The sequence below is a fragment of the Pelecanus crispus genome, chromosome 11 (assembly GCF_030463565.1).
Source record: "Pelecanus crispus isolate bPelCri1 chromosome 11, bPelCri1.pri, whole genome shotgun sequence".
Lineage (NCBI taxonomy): Eukaryota > Metazoa > Chordata > Aves > Pelecaniformes > Pelecanidae > Pelecanus > Pelecanus crispus.
The window spans coordinates 22,217,583-22,239,347 of NC_134653.1; the positions used below are offsets into that span (position 1 = coordinate 22,217,583).

The window sequence follows — 21,765 nt, forward strand, 5'->3', positions numbered from 1 at the left end:
ATCCCTCCAACTCTGCTGGATGGGATGCGGGAGCCCAAAGGGTGTCCAGCTCCGGCCATAAATAGTGCTCTCCTCCTGGCCAGAAGCAACCCCAGGGGCGGACGGGAGGGAGGCATCGGTCGAAACCAGCTCGACCCCACACCGGGCATGGCACGGCTGCGGCAGGACCAGCAATAGAGAGCTGTGCCTGGAGCCCGGGGTGCCGGGGCAGGGGTTTGCCGCTGGTGATGGATGTGGGGCGCATCCCCGGCGATGCCCTCGGTGCCAAGCAGCAGCACCCTCCCTCTCCCGTGCACCGCGAGCCCGACAGACCAGAGCGGGGTGCAGGAAGTGAGCGGCTCCGTTACTGCAGAATATACCGTGGGTACGTCTAGTACAACAAGCGCTGCTTATGCGATCAATAATACTGCTACAAAAAAGTGGGGGGATATGCCACACATGGACCCCCCTGGGTTGGCAGTTGGGCCGTCTCCCTGTGGCCCTGCCCTGTGCGGGGAGGGCAAGCTGCCAGACCCGGGCAGGGAGCAGGCAGCAGGACATGGATGGGGAGGACCAGGTCCTGGGGCAGGGGAGACTAAAGGAAAAAAGGGGATGAGAGAGATGGAGGGTGGGAAAATGGAGGCTCAAGGCTCTTCTAGTGCCCCCTGCCCAATCCAGGCTTCCACGTCCGCTGGCCATGCTGGCAAACATCCTTCCTCCCAGAGCACAGCTGGCCGGCGCGGGGCCAATGCCCAGCTCCCGGTCACTGCACCGCCTGAGCGGGCACGGCAGCTGCTCTGGGCTGCTCCAGGCTGGCTTCTCGGCTCTTCTTCCTGGGAGGCTTTTTAATGGGGGTTTTCTTGGCCGCTTGCTCACTGGGGAGAGCCTGGTCCTGGCTGCTGCCGGTGCTTGGCTTCTCCACGCGCTTGGGCTCCCCGGCCGCTGGCTCGGCCGCCCCAGGGATCAGTTTTTGCAGATGGGGAGAGGTGGGCAGCAAGGGCTTGCTGGTCTTCTGGCTGCTGGCGGCCACTGAGCGCTTGGCTTTCTGTGGAGGGGTGGGCTTCTCCCGTTGGGCACCCACCCCATTCGCCCGGGTGCCTCCGTCCCCCTTGTTGAGGCTCTGAGTCTTTTCCTTCAGCTGGGCGGCCAGCTCTGAGGCCAGGTGGGGATGGAGGGGCTCAGAGCGGGATTTGCTGGTGCCAGGGCTGCGGGGAGCATCCCTGTTGTCCCCGACTCGCCGCTCTGGCTGGAAGGCGCCCATCTTTCGGAAGGTGTTCTGCACCACCCCGTTGATGCTCTCTGTTGGCTCCGAGAGAGCTTTGCTCCTCTGCTTGGGCTTGGAGGGCGACTGGGCCTCCCCAGCGAGGCTGGCTTTGCCCTCAGGGACGCCAGGCTCCTTCAGTTGCTTCTGCACTTTCTCCTTGCCCCGCACACCACCCTTCTCCTCTACTCTGCCCTGCATGCCAGCTGACGTCTCACTTGGGCTCCTCTTCCTCTTGGCCAAGCCCTGGCCTTGCTCAGGGCTACCGGACTGGGCAGCTGCTCGCTCCGGGGACCGGCTGGGTGCTGGCAGTGAGTTGGACTGGCTGGAATTGTACCTGCCATGGATCCAGGAGACTTTGGGTTTTGTGGCTGGGTCTGGGGGACGGGGCTTGGTCCTCTCTGGGGATGGAGGCTTTCCGGGGCTGCGGGGGGTCCATGACAGCATCCTCCTCTTCCTTGGACTGCTTGGAGAGACGGGCGACCCGGGCGTAGAGCGCAGCGCCAGCTGAGCCCGAGCCGCAGGAGGAGCGCTCGCTGTCTGAGGACTTGAGCAGGGGCGTTTCGCTGCTGTCGGCCTGGAAGGCTCTGACGGAGCCCGTCTCCTTCAGGAAGGTGTATTCGCCCGCTTCCTCCCTGCCAGCTGGGGCCACCAGCTTGTCCCCAGGGCTGGCGGGTGTCCCCCTGTCCCTGCTGTCGCCCACGCTCTCTGTGGGAGGAGAGCACAGGGGTGTCAGGTGGGGAATGTGCCCAGGGAGGGGAAGAACCGAGATGCTCCTGCAGCACAGTGGGATGGCATCCCACCTGGTTACCCCCTGCACCCTGGTGTGTCCCCAGGTCCCCCTGTCCCATTCTCCTGGTCAGGGCAACCAGCACAAGAACCCCAGAGCATCAAACACCAGAGGAGGGAGCTCTGAAATCATACGGAAGGCAACATCAGCATCCACATCCCTTCCTGGGGCACGAGGAGCCAGGGTGACACGGTCCCCACCGCACAAGGGTGACACCTCTCCACTGAGCAGGAGGTGGCCCCTCGCGATGGCCCCAAAGTCCCCTGGGAAGCACCCCATCCCCCTGCTCACCTTCATGGGGGACACAGTACACTGGCCCCTCATCCGTGGTGTCAAAGGAGGAGAAGGAGCCGCGGGATGACCAGGATGGGGAAGGCTGCTCCACTACAGAGGGCGGCTCGATGAAGCTGCAGTTCAGGGTGTTCTCCAGGTCATGGTGGGCCACTGTGAGGGCAAGGAATTACTGTCAGTACCCATCCTGCCAGACCCCTGTGGCCCCCATGCCAGAAAGGAGGGTAGGATGCTGCACAGCTCTCCCTTGCCCAACTTGCCAGTGGATCTTGGGGACAGGGACAGTATCCTAGGCATGGGGACAGCTCTCACCATGCATCCCCACCAGGTCCCCTAGCCAAGTGCCTGCATGCAGAGGCCATCAACCAACAACGGTGGTGGCCAGCATCCCCCATGCTTGGGGACAAGTGGCTGTGGACAGCAGAGCCCGTGCAAGCCTTACACCTCTCATCTATCCCCTCCTTCCACAGCAGGTCTCCAGCTGCCCAAATCGAGGATGCACATGGCAGTGAGTCACCCAAAACCCTGGGTCCTGTGAGGACCCAACAAGCATCCTGGTGGTCACCCATGAGCTGCACAACCCGGCACAGCCACACTGCAAAGAAAGTCCTGGTGCTGTGACCGGCCCCTTCCTGGGGAAAGAAATGAGCTGCGGGCTTTAATTGCACTAATTTCCACTTCAGCATCACTGTTTGTATTTTCCTTCTGCTTCTGCAAAAGGAGGTAGAAGGATGGTAAAAGAATGCCTGCAGCAAGGGGATGCTCAGCACCCTTTTTTCCCAGTTCTTCCATTTTTCAATCCCTTTGCCAGCTTCTCCCATCCCAAAGCTGAGGAGGAGCATCCCCCCTCACCCCGGTGTTGTCCCCTCCAGGACAGGGACCACCCACAGAGAAGCCGAGTGGAAGAGAAAAACCACCAGAGAGGAAAAACTTGGTGTTGAAAATATTTTCAGTTTCAATGTTTAAAAAAAATAAAAAAGCTGAGTAGTGACAGTTGTCTGGGCCGGGAGGGACTGGTTTTTCTGTTTCAGCATTTTTAAGGCTTTTCACTGGGTAAGTTCATGTCCCAGCTCATCCCGTAGTGCTTTCCTGGGTGCCTGCAGCTTCGGCATCGTCCTTGGGGTACCTGCAGGACCAACCCTCCTGGAGAGATGGGCAGCATCAGATGGTCCTGTCCCCATCCCCTGCCTGCTGGCTTTTGTCCCCCCCGCGGTGGTGGCAAGGGCTGCAGCCCATGCAGAGCCCTGCTTTGCAGCAAGGGCTGCAAACACCCAGCGTGCAGGGCAGGTTCCCCCTGCACAGCAGCTGTACATCAATATTTCCAGGTATTTGTAACCTCTGCCCTCACATCCCAACCATCTAAGTCACGCTGCAATTTCCTGCTTGGACTGTTTGATCCTTGCACCACATCTCTGTTTTACAATAAAATAACTCTAAGTGTTACTGGGATGCCCACTGGAACATTTATTCTTTATTAGGGAATCTGGCTTCAGAGACGCAGGGTCATTAAAATGATGGCAGCGATGCACGCTTACCCCTGCATAGTCTGGCTTCTTGGAGAAAGGGAAAAAAAAAAGCAGCGATTATTTAAAGAGCAAATGGCCTGGAGAGGGGGGAAGCAGCAGTTCCAACATGGCTTTCCTTGTAATAAAAACCAAAAAGAGAAAATTAAAAGCAGCCGGCTGGAAGTGGATGAAGGGAGATGCTTCCTGAGAGGGGGCGTGTTGAGTGGCTGGGACTCATGGCCACGAGGCGTCTCTGGGACTTGGATGAGACCCAGGATACGGCCAAGGGTAAAAAGAGGATGTGCAGCACACCCGGAGCCAGGCTCAGGGGCTCCTGCGTGGTCCCCATGGCCGATATATCACAGGCTGATGGGGCTGGGAGAAATGCGCCCACTTCCCACGGGTCCCCTCCCATTGCTTCTCCCAAGCAGACCCTGGGGCCACAGCATCAGGGTGCCAACCCCAGCCCTGCTTGCACAGTGGCTGATTGGTCTCAAGACTGGGACGAAGTGGCGAGGAGCCACAGAAGGGCCATGGGAGGGTGGCCCCAGAGCCCTCCTGGCCGCTCCCTCCCACTTATCCCAAGCTCCCCGCGATCGGCATCACCCTGGGGGCTGGTCATGCTTTGTTGCTCAGAGGAGATGTGGTGGTGGGGTGCAGGAGCGGCACCCTGCGGTGCAGAGCTCAGGTTAGCCCCAGCATCCATGGGGTGACACACAACCAAGACTCACACTGGTACCACTGATGTCCTGGGCAAGCAAACCCTGTGAAACCCGCGCACACAGGGATGCCCAAACCCTGGCACCATGGCTAGTGGTGTCAGCCCAGGATGTGGCCATGCAGGCTGCCAGCTTGGGTGCAACCCCCAGGGAGATGCTGTGGATTTGAAGCCAGTGCTGAGGCAGGGAGCAGCTTTTGAGGGGGGCAACTGGGGCTCCGGGCACCCAATGAGCTTTGGCGGGGCTTCAAAACCTGCTGTCCCACCTGGCGAGGTTTTACCATGCATGGGCTCGTGCTCGCTGGTGGTCACCATGGTCATGTTCTAGCCCAGAGGGGAAAACCTGCCCAGCACTAGCAAATGCATGGTCATGGCAGCGGCTGTGCAAGGATATGAACAGACCTGGCGTGACCATCTACCAGCTTCAGCCAGCACTGGTTTCACCATGACATCCCCACAGGGACCTGAGCACCTCTGGCATTTGGGATGGGACATTTCAGCGTTCCCCGGACGCTCCTGCCAGGGCAGGACCAACGTGGGGAACAGGCAGCCTCTGCCACCATGTACCAGCCACCATGGCTTCCAGGTGGAGCCACATGCTGACATGGCACTGTGGTCATCGGGCATCACAGGGATGCAGCTGCTGTGGGCACCCTGGCAGGTCTCCCTCACCCAAGGGGTCCTCAGACCCAGTGGGGGCTGGAGGCACCACCAGACCATGCACCAGAGGGATCGGGAGCAGCTGAAGACCACACCAGCTCCACTGTGCCATCCAGGATAACACAAACACAAGACAACCTCTGACCAAAGCCTTTCCCCCCAGTGAAATAACAACGCTCAACCTCACAAACAGGCTCCAGGAATAGCCCCAGCCCGGCTAGGACACAAGACCATCCCAAGCATCCCTCCAGCACCAGTGCTGCATCCTCAGCCTTTCCCAGGGCCGCTGCTGCCCTGTTTACACAGAGCAGCTGGGTGGGTGCCAGTTGCCTCTGGGCCGACATGGGGAAGGCGCAAGCAGCCCCCTTGAGCCCCCCCTGCCCTCGCTGCACACAGGCACCCTCTGTCCTCCCTGAGCCCTGCCCGGCCCCTTCCACAAACACGGCCTCTGTTATCCTCTGTTATCCTTGCAGCAGGAATGTTTCTCCAGCCCTGGCGCACCCTGCTCCGGGGCAGGGCTTTGCCGGGCCTCACGCAGTGAGGGGTTGTCCCCCCTGCTTTGATGCTGGAGCTCATGCACAGCATGCCGGGATGGGAGCCACCTCTGTGTCCCCCCCGCCCAGGATGTGGGATTTGGCCTCAGGCCGAGCTGCTGCACACCAGGATGTGGCCACTCAGGGCATCCCGCCAGCACTCCACACCCGGGGAGGTGCTGGGCTTGGGGGGACACGAGGCTGAGCCCCATGCCAGCATAGGGTGGGAAGCGCTGCCTTCGCCCCCCGGTTTATGCAACAGGGTCCTCTCCGAGGTAGCACATCCCCATCCTCATGCTGGGATGAGTGCACGGAGGTTTCAGAACGTGTGGAGTACAGTGTTCCCCAGCTGCCTTGATGTGGGGGGTCCCCAACAGCCCCAACACCCCCGGATCAGGAGCTCTGCTGGGTGTGAGCAGCCCCTCTGTGAGCCTGGTTTTTGCCTGGGCAGCGCAGGGAGCTGACTCAAAATTTTGCCCCTCCATCCTCAACTCTGCTGCACACAGCGGAGGGGTGGGCTCTAGCACCAGCTCGGATGCTCTGGCCCCACGCAAAGCTGAGGCAACGTTAAATCAGGAGTAAAAGGGCAAACAAGGCATTTCACTGCTGCGACAGAGACCAGAACGGTCTACCTGGGGAACCTAAAAACCTCACAAAACAGCTCAGCAGAGCTCCAGGGACTCCAGCACAAGGGTAGCTGCCCTTGTGAAGCAAAACAATGTGCTTTGAGATCCAGAAGCTGCAGACTGAGAAAGGGCTGAGCTCCTGCAAGCCAGGCAGCTCGCACTAAGCATTGTGATGGACCCATCACTGCTTTGCTGTGCTCACCACCCTGGGTTTGGGGCTGGAAAGGATGCTGTGAGTCACATGTGCTGCCCTGCTAGGAATAAAGCCCCTGGGGTTTGGCTCTCTGCCCCCTCCCCAAATCCCAGCACCTTACCCACGACCTTGGGTAACTTCTGGCGGCGCAGGGGGATGCGTGGGAGCTTCATGCCAATGCGACTGAAACGCCCACACAAGCGTCTTGGCGGCTTCTTGGCTGCTGCTGGGTCCTGGCTGGAGCTGCAAGAGAAGGCAACATCAGAGACACCAGCAACTGCCCTACAGTGGGGACAGCCTTCACGGGGTGAGATAGCGAGTCAGGAGCTCAGGGATGCTGTGAATGCAAAGGGGTTTCGGGGAAGAGCCTGGTGTGGCTCAGGGAAGGGGTGTGCCCAGGACACAGGGGTCAGGGTCCTGCCAGGGCTGCTGCCAGCCCCAGGCCACCAGCTTGCATATCGCACTGGGATGCAGAGCCAGGGGATGATGTCAGGGCCGGATTCAGCTGTGGCCATCGGCAGCCCAGCCCCAAAACACCCACAACAGCAGGCCAAGACCCTGAATCTTTATTTAAAAAAAAAAAAAAAAAAAATCATCCCAACCCAAAAACAAACACGTGGCTTCTCTTTATTTGCTCTCTGGTTTTGAAGCCTCCTGGGGCCAAGGTTTCAAGCAATTATGTACAGCCGCAGGAGCGAGCAGCTTCGCATGTTGATGCAAGGCAACCTGTGACGTGCCCACCACTGCTGCAGTCCCTTGGGATACTCCAGCAAGGGACTGCCTCTGGGACAGCACCATGGGTGACCCAGCTGTTTGGGGACATTGTGGGGGTCCAGGTACCCTGGGAGAGAGGAATCTATTTTGATCCACTTCCCCTTTCCCTGTGCGATACTTCACCACATGATGCTGCGTTTGTGCTTTTTATCTGCAGGATAATTACACACAGCCCCCAGGCTCCCAAGCCAGATGTGCTGGGCTGGGATTGAGCTGGCAGGGCTGCAAGGGGAGGCTTCCAGAAAATTCCCATGCAGTGGCCAGCGGCACTAGGGGAGGCTTTCTGTGTTGACGGAGGAGATCCCATGGCCCGCTCATCCCTTGCTGAGCAGCACAAGACTTCCCCCACTGCAATAGGGCTGTCCCCATCCCCATCCCTGTGGCAGGATGTCACCCAGTGCTGCCAAAATGCTGCCGGTATCCTGACCTTCCTGCAGGAACTTACCCTCCCTGCCCCGACTGTCCCCATGCGGGACAGCTGGCAGTGCCACAGCCCATGACGCTACCAGGTCTCACCCTGTGGCCCAGGGGTTTGTTCTGGGGGTCTGGGTCACGTCTCAATACCCTTGCTGTATTTTAGGGTTCCCTTTGCAGATCAGCTCCAGCCCCCCGGAGACTGGAGGGGACCTGGTGGGTCTCCATGAAGTGATGGCCCACAAGAGGGAAACAAAGCCAGGGAGAGGGGAAACAGGGTCCCCAGGCAGGGCTCAACCTGAGCCCCTCCATCAGCTCCCCAGCTGGGTGCTGCCCTGAGGATGCAGCAGGACTTGCTCAGACCCTGGGGACTCACAGGACACACGGTGCCAGGTGGGCAGCACTGCTCTGCCTCAGTTTCCCCACAGTGCTGCTGTCCCAGTGTGGTCTATGCAACCCCTCATTGGTTCCTGCCCCGCACCGGGCACCAACGTCCCCAGCTGTCCCCAGACCTGCAGCTCCCCGCCCTCCTCAGCCCGGCGAGAGCCTGCCTGGCCCTGGCACTCACCTGTGGGCTTCGTCCTTCTTGCGGCAGACGCAACAGCAGCAGAGCAGGGAGAGCAGGAGGATGAGCAGCAGTGCCAGGAGGGCTCCTGCCCCGATCACCCCCATCCGCTGGTTGGCCTCTGCAAAACAAAACCAGCCAGCTCAGCCCCGGTGACAGCCCCGCAGCAGAGCCCAGCACCCCGACCCGTGCCCACTGGCACTCACCCATGTGGCAGGCGCCCGTCAGTGGGTTGCAGGAGCCATCATGGCAGCTGCACGCTTCGGCGCAGTTCACTCCATAGCGGCCGGGTGGGCAAGTCAGGTTACAGCTGGAGGGAAGCGGCCAGGTAAGAGCCCTTGCTACTCTGGCTGCTGTTTCCTCCTCCCAAACCCTCCATGTTTCCTCCAACCCAAATCCTCCAGGGAAAAGCAGGGGTCACTTTTCCAGGCTGCTCCAACACAGCGTCCCCGCACCCCAGTGACCCTGTAACCTCTAGGGAGCAGGAGCCCACTGCCTGCCCAGCAACGTCACCCATTGCTCAGGGAATTTGGCCTGGCTGGAGCTCAGACGCTCTCACAGGTCCCCGTGCGGGGCTTTGCAATTAGGTGCAGCAATTATGAAAGGTCATTAAGCCAGCAGTTGCATCTAAAGACAACCCAGTGTGCGGGGTTTCCAGCTCAGCTCAGTGGTGACGTGACCACAGCACCCCTGGACTCCCCACACCGAGCCGGGCAGAGCCACAGTGGCCACAAGCTGGCAAGGTGCCCAGATTGATTTTATTTTTTTGGCCTTCAAGAAGAAAAAACAACTGAGTAGTCCTGAGGCATCCGCTCTGTCAGGGCGGACCCTCCTGGTTTGGCTAAGCCCAGCATCACATCTCCACTGCCAGTAAAATGACCTCCCTGATGGCATCACTGATGGGGACACACACGAATGGGCACCGACCTGCATCAAAGGCTTGAGCACAGAAAACATGTGGCAGGCAAATGCCAAAGCAACGAGGACTCTTGGTGTCAGTGGGACTGAACTGACCTGCCACCCTGGCTGTGGGACAGGCACTGTGGTGCAGGACTCAGATTTGGGGTATGCTGGCAGTGCTGCTGGGCACTAAACCCTCCATCAGCTGCTCACTGGCAGAAGCATCCCACCTGGAGCTACTGCAGCTATATGGAGCCAGTGGGCCCCAGCCCAAACCTGCTCCCCTGAGGACACAGCTGCCCCCCAGCACTCGGCGCCATGCCCAGAGGCAGCTCAACCCATTTCACACTCCACCGACTTGCAAAGCGCCACCCCAGCTGAGCCTCATGCCTGCCAGGTGCTGCGTGCCCACCAGGACAGGCACTGAGCCCCTGTGGCTGCTCCAAGCAGCTGCACCGGGGCAGCAAATGCTGCAGGACAGGAGCTGGGATACCCTCCCGGGAACTCAAAACTCCTCACCCCACCACTTGGACCCACATTTCTGCCCCAGGCTGAGATTTTGGGAGAGCAGAGGGGGATGAGTTTTTCTCAAGAGGGTCCAGACACCTCTGGAAATGCTGTGGAGGAGACAAAATGTTCGTAGCATGCACAAAGCTGTTTAGCAGCCTCTCCTTTAGCATCCTCCCGATGTAGAACTGAGAGGACACTCCTGCAGGGTGAGAACATCCCTTCTGCCTTCCTTCCAGAAATCATCCCCTTTTTAGCAAAATTATACACTGCTGACAAAAACATTAGTTTGCATATAGTCACAGGAATCTGCCCAAGCACCAAGAAAGTCCCCGAGCCTGCCTGGTGTGCTGTATGGCACAGCTCAGCCTGTGGTTACAGCTCTGGGATGCTGCTGGGCCAGGGCTGCATCCCGAGCACCTCTGGTCCCTGCATCCCCAGTGCTGTGCCAGGGCCTCGGAACAATTTAATTCATGCGCTGCCCTCTGGTGCTGTGCCGAAATCGCTGCCACACACCCCTGGTGAGCACCAGAACCTTCCAGCTTTGCTACAGAAGGTGGCAACCATGCCCAGGATGGGCATCCTGTGCTGGCACCAGTGTCCAGCTGGGCTGTCTCCCTGTTCGCCTCTGCAGCTCTGCCAGCAGCACAACCAGTTGATGAAGCCCCCAAAAACCCCACCTGAAATCCAAATGCTCCCTGTTTCTAAGCCCCAAGAGAAATGCCAGCACAGGCGGGATGCTGGTCCCGAATTCCTGCTGCCACCACCAGCCTTGCAGTTAATTCCTGGGAAAATCCAAGCAACACCTGGCAGGACATGGGGGAGCTGGTTTGCATGCCCTGGCAGGGTGGGAAATGCTTTCCTTGCCTTTGCAAACAGCACTTCAGTCCCACACTGGAAAAAAACACCAGGGGATGTGAGCAGGTCTCTGATGTCCCTTGTGCCCCTTCCTTGGCCACGGGAAAGGGACCGGGGGACTCTTCCTGGGGGTGAGGAAGACCCCAGCTGGAGCCACAGCTCCCAGCAGGAGCACCCTGCAGATGCCATGCCCATGAGACTATTTGCTATTCTGGGAAGTGGTTTTCTCTCTCTTCTTGGGTAGAAATTCCACCCTGGACTTAAAAAAAAAAAGACAGAACAACACACAAACCACCGTTTTGTCGACAGCATTTGTTTTTGCCAAATAGCCATTTCCTAAAGCAAAATCGCTCTCTTGCAGCGTTACCTCGCTGCTAACAGCTCTGCAAGTGCGTCCTTTCCCCTCTACTCCAAAAATAATCTGAATTATTGCCCATGAGTGCTTCCACCGCAGGAAACCTCTCAGCTGGGAACCGCATAGGACCCAAGGGGGAAGGAGGTGCCCGAGTATCACCCGTGCTCCGGGGTGCACCCCGAAGCGTGGCTCACTTACTAGGTGCCGTGGGAGCCGGGGTGGCAGAGGCACCGGCCAGTCTCGAAGTGGCACTGGCCGTTGACACAGTCACTGCAGACGAAGGCGCAGTTCTCCCCATACGTCCCGTTCCGGCACTTGGTTTCGCACCTGGGGAGGGATAAGGGCAGGTGGCTGGAGCACCCACAGCTCCTGTGGACCTCCAGCACCTCCCCAGCCCTCCTGTTGGCAGGCAGGGAGATAGGGCTGTGCATTGTCAGCCCCACTTGGGTGCTGCAAAGCCCCAGACCCAATCCTGGGCACAAGAGCCTGCAGGAAAGCATCCCAGCTTCACAGCTGAGCTCTACCATGAGCACCCAACGTTGCCTGGGGGCATGGGGCAGGGGTCTCGCAGGCTCCCTCTGGTCCCATGGCCATGTCAGCGAGCTCAGCCCATTCCTGCCCTCTCCTCCTGGCTGCAGAAACCCACAGCACCCCTGGTCCCCAAGCAGGGAGCAGCACGGGCATCACCCTGCCACGGCCCAACCCTGCACCAACCCGCACTCACCGGTCTCCGATCCAGCCTGGGTTGCAATGGGAACACTTGCCATTGATGTGGTTGCAGGTATGGCCATCCTTGCAGGGGGGACAGAGCTTCTCACACCCCTCTCCATAGAAGCCAGATGAACAGGGCTGGTCACACTTGGTGCCATTCCAGCCCGCCTCGCAGGTCAGGCAGCGCCCATCTGCCACAGTGCACGGCTGCAAGCTCTTGCACTGCCCGCACCTGCAACGGCCGAGGGGGAGCCTGTCACCCAGTGCAGCATCCCCAAAATCTCTCTGCCTACCTTCCACCGAGCCCACAGTGCCGGATTGGGCCCAACAGGGTCCAGCCACTCACCGCCTCCTGCAGCCTTGGCCGTAGAAGCCAGCTGGGCATGGCTCGCGGCAATACTTCCCCCGGTAGCCCGGCTCACAGGTGCAGGTCCCATCCACCTGGCTGCACTTGCCCTTGTAGCACTGGCAGTAACGGTCACAGCGGGGCCCGAATGTCCGCTCCCGGCACTGGCAGCGCCCCGTGAACTGCTCGCAGGGTGAGTTGTTGCAGGAACACTGGTTGTTGCAACCACGGCCCCACCAGCCCGGCTGGCACAGGCAGTTGCCTGTCTGCTGGTCGCACTGGGAGTTGTGGCTGCAATAGCAGGAGCTGGAGCATTGAGGTCCCCACCAGTTGGGCTCGCAGGTGCATTTGCCCGTCTTCTGGTCGCACTTGCCATGCTTGCAGAGGCAGACGTTCTCGCATTTGGGACCCCAGCGGTTGGGGTTGCAAGTGCACTGGCCTGTCACGTCCTCGCATTGCCCGTTGGGGTGGCAGCTGCACATCTCCTTGCAGTCGGGACCCCAGAACTGCCGGGGACACTCTGCGGGCAGAGCCATCAGCCCTGGCACTGCCCATGGGACAACCCCACCACCGGGCACCGGTGGAGATCCCCAGACCCAATAGGGCCTCTTGACCGCAGTCCCCCACTCTTCTCCCAGCACACTGGATCTCAGAGGAGACCCCTTCAAAGGGACGATGCCCTGGGGACAAAGCCAGGGGGACAGGCAAGTGCAGAGCAAGAGCAGCCGTGATGCTCTGCTCTGGAAAGTCACCCTGGGATGAGCCAGCACCCCAGGGCCACCCCGGTGAACCCTGCTGAGGACACGTGGGCACCTGCCGGTACTCACTGGTGTCGCAGTTGGCGCCGAAGTAGCCATGGCGGCAGCGGCACTCACTGGGCCTGACGCACACCTCATTCTCCTTGCAGGTGAAGTTCCCCTCGCACACAGCTGGACAGACAGAGAGATGGCAGGCATGAACACGAGTGCCATCAGGCTCATCCCTGCTCCCCCCAGACCCCTCCAGTCCTGCAAAGCAGGGGAAGGGGTGTGTGGTGGCACTCTGGGTGCTGCTGAGCTGTGGCACTGTGACCATCATGGCAAGCAGCTGGGCAGGCTGGCTAGGACCCTTGCCAGAAAAATGCCACCAGCCTCCTGCCACCCTGTTCAGCTCCATCCCTGCCACCAGCCTAGTGCCTCCCAGCTCATCCCTGTCCCTGTCATCAGCATCCTGCCACCCAGCTCAACAGCATCACTGTCACCAGCCTCCTGCCACCCAGCCCAGCCCCATCCCTGCCATCAGTGCACCAAGTGGCAGCATCCCTCGCTCAGCTCTGTATCGCCAGCAGAGGCAACTCCGGGCAGGGGCTGCCTGCAGGTACAGGGGGAGAACAGGAACATGGGGTGGGGGGGTTGTGGGCAGCCATGAGCACGGTCCCCCTGTCCCCCTCCCTGCACTCCTTATGGACTGCAGTGGTGTCACCCACCCCCACCTCTCCCACACGGGCCACCAGCCCCTTTCTTGCCGAGGGGACCTTGTGCTGGGGCCAAGACCCAGAGGGGGCAGGCGCAGGACGTGGGACAGGCAGCACCGTGGTGCAGGCAGGTGCAGGCTGATCCTGGATAGCCCTGGACAAGCCTCCTTAGCCACCAGGAGAGGGAGAGCAGACCACCCATCCCATCCACCTTACCTGGGAGTTCTTAGACCTACGGTGATGGATACTATAGAAACCCCTAAAATAGACAGATTACATAGGTTAGGAGCAGTGAGTCTAACGGTTAGAGCAGGTTGGGGGGGGGAAAGGACATGGGGACAGCTTGCTGGTAGGACTGTCCTCCCCCCGCTGTCCTGGCAGACCCTGTCCTTGTCCCTTCCTGCCAGCACGCCAAAGGGACCAAGTTCTATTCCCGGCGCGCAGGCACCCAACGCATGCAGCGAGCAGTTACAAGGGCTCATGCACGGTGGGTTAGTTGGTTATGTGGTCTTCACTGCCAGCTGCAAACTGCTGATGCCCCGGGCCAGTGCACAGAGCTCCTCTGGCTCTCCTGGGGCAAGCTGAGCCCTGCAGTCAGCTGAGACTGCAGGGAATAGTATAGGAACCCCAAAACAGCCGCCTGCATCGTGGTGGCAGTGCAGGGACCGAGAGCTCCCAGGGCTTCATGTCAGGCATCCATGCCGGGCTCACCATGGCCCCTGGTGAGAGCCATAATGCCCAGTGTGGCCCTGGCTGGGGCTGCCCTGCCTGCATGCTCAGTGACCCCTGCCTGGCAGCCTGCCTGCCCCAGCAACCGCTTCCCAATGGGGCCACAATGGACACGTGCCTGGTCCTGGTGGCTTCTCCTCCACCAGCAGCTCTGCCTTGGCTCCCCATGCTGCTGCAGCACCCGTGGGAACTCTCTGGGTCCCATCCCTGCAGCTGCACCTTCCCTGTCCCCATGCTTCACCCTGGGAGACACCTCGCTATCCCTTGGCTCCCAGAGCAGCACCTCCAAATCCTTAGACCCAAAGCTGGCCAGCATGGAGAGAAACCCCCCCAGCCTAGGAGCAGGGGTGATGCTCCCTGCAGAGGAGCCCACTGGGGGCTGGGGCACCCCAGGGCATCACTGTGGGGGCAGGGGTTACCCCAGGACTGGGCTCTGTGACCAGCACCCCAACACTGTGGCTGAGCACCCATTCCATCCACACACTGCTGGCTTCAAGCACCGCAGGGAAGCAGGACAGCCTCCAGCATCCCCAAGGACCCAGCTGCAGGCAGAGGTCCCTGGGGTGTTCCTGCCGCGGAGCACAGCAGGATGGCCCCTGACAGTGGTAGTGAGACCAGGAGGGCTCAGCAAAGAATGGGCAGATGAGTAGTGTCCAATGAAGCAAAAGGTCAGTGCTTACCTATTAAACACTCGCTTCCTTGCTGCCTCCATCCTGGGCAGCACACAAGCACCGAGGAGCTGCAGGGGAAAAAAACCACCACAAATGGTTATGACCCTCAGAAAGTGCTGGTCCTTCTGAAAAACACACTGAAAGCACCGATGCCATGATGGTGAGAGGTCCTGCTCCCAGTCAGTTGAACCCTGGCCAGGGGCTGCTGCACCCCCATGGGGCAAGGAGAGCTGTTGGCTCTTCCTCCACCATGCAGGGAGCACAGATCTGCTGGGGGGCTCCTGTAGGCACTGGCTTGAGATGCCCCACCAGGCAGCCAAGGCAACGCCAGGAGTGAGGACAGGACCATTTCCTCCCATTAATCAGGAGCAATGAAACAACAAAAGTCGCCTTTGCAACCGTTATTGTCAAAAAAATCCCCAAAACCCCCAAAAGCTGAAAAAAAAGGGAAGGCTCTAAATGCCCCAGGGGAAAAACAACTGATCTGTCCCCGAGGGTCTGGCAAAGCAGCCTGCTCCCGGGACAGGATGGCTCGGTGCCTGCAGCCAGACGCCTGGCTTGACTCCCCTTGGCGCTGGACCTCCCTGCTCAGGAGGGTGCTCTGGTGAGCGGGGGCCAGCAGTGCCTGTACCACGAAAGTCCCTAGTCTGCTCTTCTCTGCCTGCCTGCACCCTGCTGCCTGCCTGCACTCCCCTGCCCTCCTCTGTCTGTATATACCCTGCTGCCTCCATGCTCCCTGCTGCTCACATGCACCTCACTGCTCTCCACTGCCTGCCTGCATGCACCTACTGCCTGCATGCACCACCACATATGAGCCAGACAATGGCAACTGCAGGACGGGTCTCTGAGCCCTTGGGTGTCCTGGAGTGGCACCAGCTCCAGGAATCACCGTGCACAGGATCATCAGCCAAAGTGTTTTTGGCACAAGCTCAACCCTGGCCAACACTGGGACAGGGTCTCAGACCCCTGTGGAGGCTCAGCCAGGGACACCATGTGGGGATGAGACATGTGGGAACTAAGCAGGGAGACTTCACCCACACTTTTTCAATGACCCCCAAGCGAATAGCCAGGGGCTCATGATGCTCCAACCCAGGCATGGGGAACACGCTCCCCATGCCATGACACCACAGGGGACCCCTGGGTGGGAGAACACTGCTCATCCCTGGGGTGACCTGCACCTCCTGGTCCCTGCCAGTGACCGAAGCGATGCTGGAGGGTTATAAATGGTCTGAGCAGACGCTGCAGTCGAGGAAAACTTCACCCAGACTGGTCCAGCAGTGCAGCCTGGAATGCATTTTTCTTTTTCTTTTTTTTTTTTTTCCCCCTTCCTCTTTATATGTAACAAATGCAGAAGAGGAGGAGGAGACAGGGAGGAAGTATTCGCTCGAAACCCAGCGCAGTCACAGGACCGCGTCTGGCTGCCAGATCGCCTTGTCCTGGGGCCGGGGAGGGAACTGCCAGCAGCCCCCCAGCCAAACGCGGGTACCGGGGAGGCTGGATGCAGCTCCCACCTCCAGCCCCTCGGCGGGCAGCACCCGTATGGCCGAGCTGGGAGCATCGTGTCCCCCTTTTCACAGCGGACAGTGAAAAATTGGAAAGGAGGCAGAAAAGAACCACAAAAATGATTCAAGGCCTGGAAAAAATGCCTTGCAGCCGGAGCCCAAAATAGCTCCATCTATTCAGCCTGTTGAAGCGGTTGCGAGACGCTGCGATGGCAGCCGGCCCGTACCCCCTGCATGGGGACCCCAGGGCTCGAGTGGGGGCTCTGCTCTGGCCGAGCATGCAGGGGGATGCATGGTGTTAACGGTAAAGGGGGGTTAACCACCAAACCACCTTCCTGAGGACCGGATAGGCTGGAGACAAGGTTCTCTGCAAGAAGCTTCAGACTCCCCTCCCCAAAAAGCCTCACCAGCTGTGCCGGGATGCTCAGGCACTGGTGGGGAAGGGTCCGCAATGCCCTGACCCTCCCACGGTGTGACCAAAGCACCTGCTGTCTCACCTGGGGTTGCTCCACCCTTTAGAAATTCAGTGTTTGGTGGGTTTTAGATGAAACCATTGCAGGTTTGCAAGGGGAAACCCCTTCTTTTGGGAAACCTCCTCCCTTGAACAGCTCAGCCTGGCCACCAAAACGGGCATCACAGATGATGCGCCAAAAAGCATCACCCGCGATGAAAGTCCTGAGCTGATGGCAGGGAGCCAGGAGCTGCTGAAACATGGCAGCAGGAAGGAAAAACCCTTCCCCTGCTGTGAGCCAGAGGAGGCAAGCGGGACGGCGACCACCACCAGCCAGGACCCCAGCCCACCCACTGCCTCTCCGGATGCAGGATTCATGCTTATCTTTTAACAGATACCTAATCTCTCCTTCACCATGCCCGCTGATGGCATCCCGCAGCCCTCCACTCGGCCCCCGCCTTGTTTACCAGTGGCTTTGACAGCAAATAAAGTTGCTCCTGTTGCAAGAAGAGGCAGCTGGGATGTGGCACTGGCTAACTGGTGCTCCCAGTGTGGCACATGGACTGGTCCCTGAGCACAGCCAGCCCCAGGTAAGACCAGTGCAGAGGTGACTGGCACCCATTGGGGTGCAGGTCTGAAACACATCTCATGGTCTCAGCTCCTCCAAAGAGGGCTCGCTCCATGTGCCCCATGACCACTTGAACTGGGATAACTGGGAGATCTGTTTAAAAGCTTGCTCCCGACCCAGATGGACATGCCACCGCAGACATGCACAGTGCAAATACATTTTGTTTTTCTTTTCATCAAAGCACTACAAACACTGAGAAAAAGAAGAAAGAAAAGCTGCCTCTGAGATGCGGCCAGGGCTTGGGAGCTTTGCTGATGTGGAGGAAAAGGAGCGGGGACGTGGGCAGAGCCAGAGCTGTGACCTGCAGCGACAAGCATTTGACGCCAGTGTTGCCCCCAGCACATGGCTGCATCCTGCTCATGCCGAGCATCAGCAGGATGCGGGACCTCCACAAATGCTCAGGGGGTTTCTATGGAGGCAGAATATTTTTCTTGCAGATTAGCATCCCGTGTTGCTCGCTGAAGCATGTTCCCTTTACCTACAGCTACGGAGAGGGCTCCTGAGGCAGGAAGGATGGCTCCAGACCAATGCAGCTCCCCCTAATTAATGAGGAGCAGGCTCACACCTCCAAAAGCAGGAGTGAGAGCCCAGGACTCGGATGGGAGCTGCTGCCCACAGTCCCAGTCCCTCCCTGCTCTCAGCCCACTGGACAGAGCTGCAGAGGAGCCCTGAGGGTGCGCAGTGTGTCCCTGAAGCCCAGAGCAACACCGTCACCTTTCCCGGCCATGTAGCCATCCCCAGTGCTCCCCACCGCGCGGCTCCTCCCAAGCATCACCACAGCACTGAGCTCCTTCTTGCTCATTGTCACCCATCACTCAGTGCCACCCAGGGCTCTTGGAACCATGGGGTCCCAGCTGGTGGCATCCCCCCGCAGCTGATACCAGACGCAGCTCCCTGACCCAAACCCAGCCTTGAGGTGCAGGCAAAGACAGATCCCCTGGTGCAGGCAGGCACAGGACTGCATACGCAGAGGGAAACCCTTCAGGCAGAGAAAGAAAAGAAAAATAAGTTAAAAACCGAAGATTACCAAAGGAGAGTGTTAGTGAGAGCAGGACAGGGACAAAGCAATGCCCATGCATGCAGGGCTCTCATCAGTCTGCATTCCAAACAGCAGCTTCAGAGAGGGTCATGCCAACTTGTAACTGATTATAAAAGAGCTTCAAATTTAGGAGCAAGTTGTATTTAGTACACAAAACTCATAACACCAAATAGACCCCAAATATGCCCTTTTCTTCTACCTGCTAGCCGGGTCTCAGGAAATCACAGGAGAGGCTGAAGCAGAATCCTCCTCTTGAGTCCTCCAAAACCTGCAGCCGGCATCCCTGAGGGATGCCTGGATGTGCTCAGCAGAGCCTCGCACTTGCACAACCACATGGCCAAGAGTCCAACCAGCAGCTTTACCGACCTTGGGGGGACACACCAGGACCTCCTCCCCAAGCCACGTCCAGCCTGGCTGCCCCCAGCCCAAGGCAGGACCTGCAGCACCTGCCCTGGGTTCTTAGGGCCACGAAGGTGGGTTTGGATGGTGACATGTGGGGTGTCCTCTATGTAGAGGGGAGCAGCACAGTAAAGATGGGGGTGGGTGCCAGGCGTGTAGGTGGGGAAGGAAGAAGGGTTTGCAAGAGAGTGAAGGGGGGAAAATGATGTAAACATGATCTCAGCTTCCTAGGGACTGTCCCCTCCCCACCTTGTCTGGTTCCTAGGCTGCCTCCAGGCCCCGTTTGCCATGGGAGGATGGACACCAGCACTTGCCCATCCCGTACACCCTGTCCTGCTCACCAGTGAGTGCCTCTTGCACACCCCACAGCACCCATGGGTGGCACTGGGTGCAGCATCTCCCCCACCCCCATCCAGCAGGGATGGGGGGATCCTTGTGCAAGTGGGAGCACCCAGGCACCCCATCCCCAGCACCCAGGCCAGGATACCGGGAACAGGGGGGAGCATCCCCTCTGCCACTCTGGGACATTGCTGGCAGTTTTGCTGGGAACCAGCTCAGCAGATCACAGGCAGACGAGGAGGGACCGCTCCCCGCATCCTCCCCTGCTGAAGAATGGCACGGGGCCGGGAGCTGTGGCCGCTCTGGCTCATGAAATGCCTCCTTAGGAAACTCAGCCTGTAATTTGAGGAGGGGGCACCAGCGCCCTGCGGCCCTGCTGAATGGAGCCATTATGCAGGTCCCTCTCGCTCACAGCACATGTTTTCCTTGTGGACTTCTCTGACCTCACGGGTGAGATGTAAAGGTGCATTTATGGCCTGGGCCCCCCATAAAGGGCAGGGGATCCTGCTCTCCTAGCTGGGAGGGAGCGGCTGTGGGCACTCTCCCTGCTTTGCTGGGGCCAACCTGGCCGAGGAGCGTACCCAGCACCAAGCACTGTAGAGAAGCTTGGCCTGAAGTGATGCTCTGCAAAGTGACCCATGGTACACGGAGAGCACTGGGAGTGGGGACAAGGCACTGCCAACTCCCAGGACCCTGCCCCCGGCCAGGCAGGCAGTTTGTGAACCCCGTGGAGAGGCAGGCAGTGCCAGCACCCACTTTCTGAAGCCAAACCCAAGGGTCCTGGAGCTGCCAACTCCGCCATTCCAAGCAGCCTGGAACAGCTCCACCAGAATACCCGGAGCATCCTGCGTTCTGCCAGCCCAGGCTCGGCTGTGGGACTGGTCCCGGGGGTGCAGGACAGGCCCCGGGGATGCAGGACCGACCCCCCACAGCACGACCCAATCCCCGGAAGCACCCGAGACCAGCTCCCCACAGCAGAATCGGCCCTGGGGGCAGCATGAGCGACCCCGGATGCATCCAGGACCGGCTCCCCCCAACACGTCCGGCCCCCGCGGGTTGCAAGACCGACGCCGGTGTGCCCAGGACCGGCTCCCCGCAGCACGCCCACGGAGCGGAATCGGCCCCCCCGCTCCCGGCCCCGCTTGGGCTGAGCTCCTCGCCCCTTCCCCGACGCCCGGCTCCCCCTGCCTCAGCCCCGCACAAGACGGACTTTGTCTTGGAAGGCGCCCAGCGCCGCGGCTGGCCCGGGGGAGGGGCGCAGCCAGCCCCCCCCCCCCCCCCCAGCCCCGCCGCACCCCACCGCGCCCCGGCCCTCGAACCCTGGGTCGGGGGGTCCCATCCCGCCCCTCCACACCTGCCCGCCCCGCCGCTCCTACCCGCCGGCCCTGCAGACGTTCCTGCCGCGGGGGCTCAGCTCCTGCGCGGCTCCGCGGCTCAGCAGCAGCAGCAGCAGCAGCAGCAACGGCAGCAGCACCGCGGCTCCGGCGCGGGCGCGGCGGGGCGGTCGCAACCCCTGGGCCGCCATGACCGTCGGAGCGGCGGGGCCCGGCTTGACCCGGCCCATCCCATACGGGGCCGGGCGCTCCCCCCCCCGCCGCCCCGGCTCCGCCGTGCCCGGCACCCGCCCTGCGCTGGCTGCTGCTCGGCGGGCGGAAGCCGCAGTGCGAGCGCTCCGCCGCCGCCGCCTCCCCCGCGCCCCTCTCGGCAGCAGCGGGAGGGGCCCCGCCGCCAGCCAGGAAATTCCGCATTGGTTCCCCTGACGGCGGGCCAGGCTCCGGGGGCCGCCGGCCGCCGCCTCCCCAGCCGCGGGTCAGCGCCGGCCCGACGGCCTCGATGGTCCCGGGGTCTCTACCGGGTAGGCAGCCCCGCGGAACCGGCGCAGGGTTTCCCAAGGGGCGAAAAAGCCGCGAAGTTCTGGCTTCCAGTTCAGCCCGAGGGTCCAGTAGCTCCCAGGTGCCCGGGAGTCCTGGGAGTCCGATATCTCCAGGGTTTACATGGCCCCGGGGTCCGGCAGCACCGGGGTTCGGTTGTCATGGTGGTTTGGCAGCTCCAGGGCCCCGGGAGTCCTGGGAGTCTGGCAGCCCCGGGGTCTGGCTGCCCCAGGAATTCAGCAGCTCCAGGGGCCCGACAGCTCTGGGTGTCCAAGAGCCCCGGGGTCTGGCCGTCCCAGGAGTCTGGCAGTCTCAGGTGCCCAACAGCCCTGGGTGCCCAGCAGCCCCAGGTACCGAACAGCCCTGGGATTCGGCTGACCCAAGAAGCCAGCAGCTCCAGGTGCCCAACAGCCCTGGATGCCTGACAGTCCCAGGGTCTGGCTGTCCTGGTGGTCTGGCAGCTTCAAGTGCCTGGGAGTCCCTGGGAGTGTGGCAGCCCTGGGGTCCAGCTGACTTGAGGATCCAGCAGCTGCAGGTGCCTGACAACCCTGGGTGCCCAAGAGCCCCAGGGTCTGGCTGTCCCAGGAGTCGGGCAGCCCCAAATGCCCACCAGCCCCGGGCTCCGGCTGTTCTGGGACTGAGCAGCTCCAGGTGTGTGACAGCTCTGGGATCTGGCTCTCCCAGGGGCCTTGCAGCT

General features: G+C 60.6%; 1 protein-coding gene across 1 annotated transcript; it reads right to left on the bottom strand.

Moving 5' to 3' along the window:
• Positions 1-713: 713 nt before the first annotated feature.
• On the bottom strand, positions 714-20,761 carry SCARF2 (scavenger receptor class F member 2). Its single transcript, XM_075718669.1, is given in 12 exon segments — positions 714-1,672; positions 1,674-1,948; positions 2,322-2,474; positions 6,678-6,799; positions 8,313-8,430; positions 8,516-8,619; positions 11,128-11,256; positions 11,654-11,872; positions 11,987-12,506; positions 12,814-12,915; positions 14,849-14,907; positions 20,574-20,761. Coding segments are annotated over 12 exon segments (2,919 nt in total). The 3' UTR covers positions 714-742.
• Between the last annotated feature and the right edge of the window lie 1,004 nt (positions 20,762-21,765).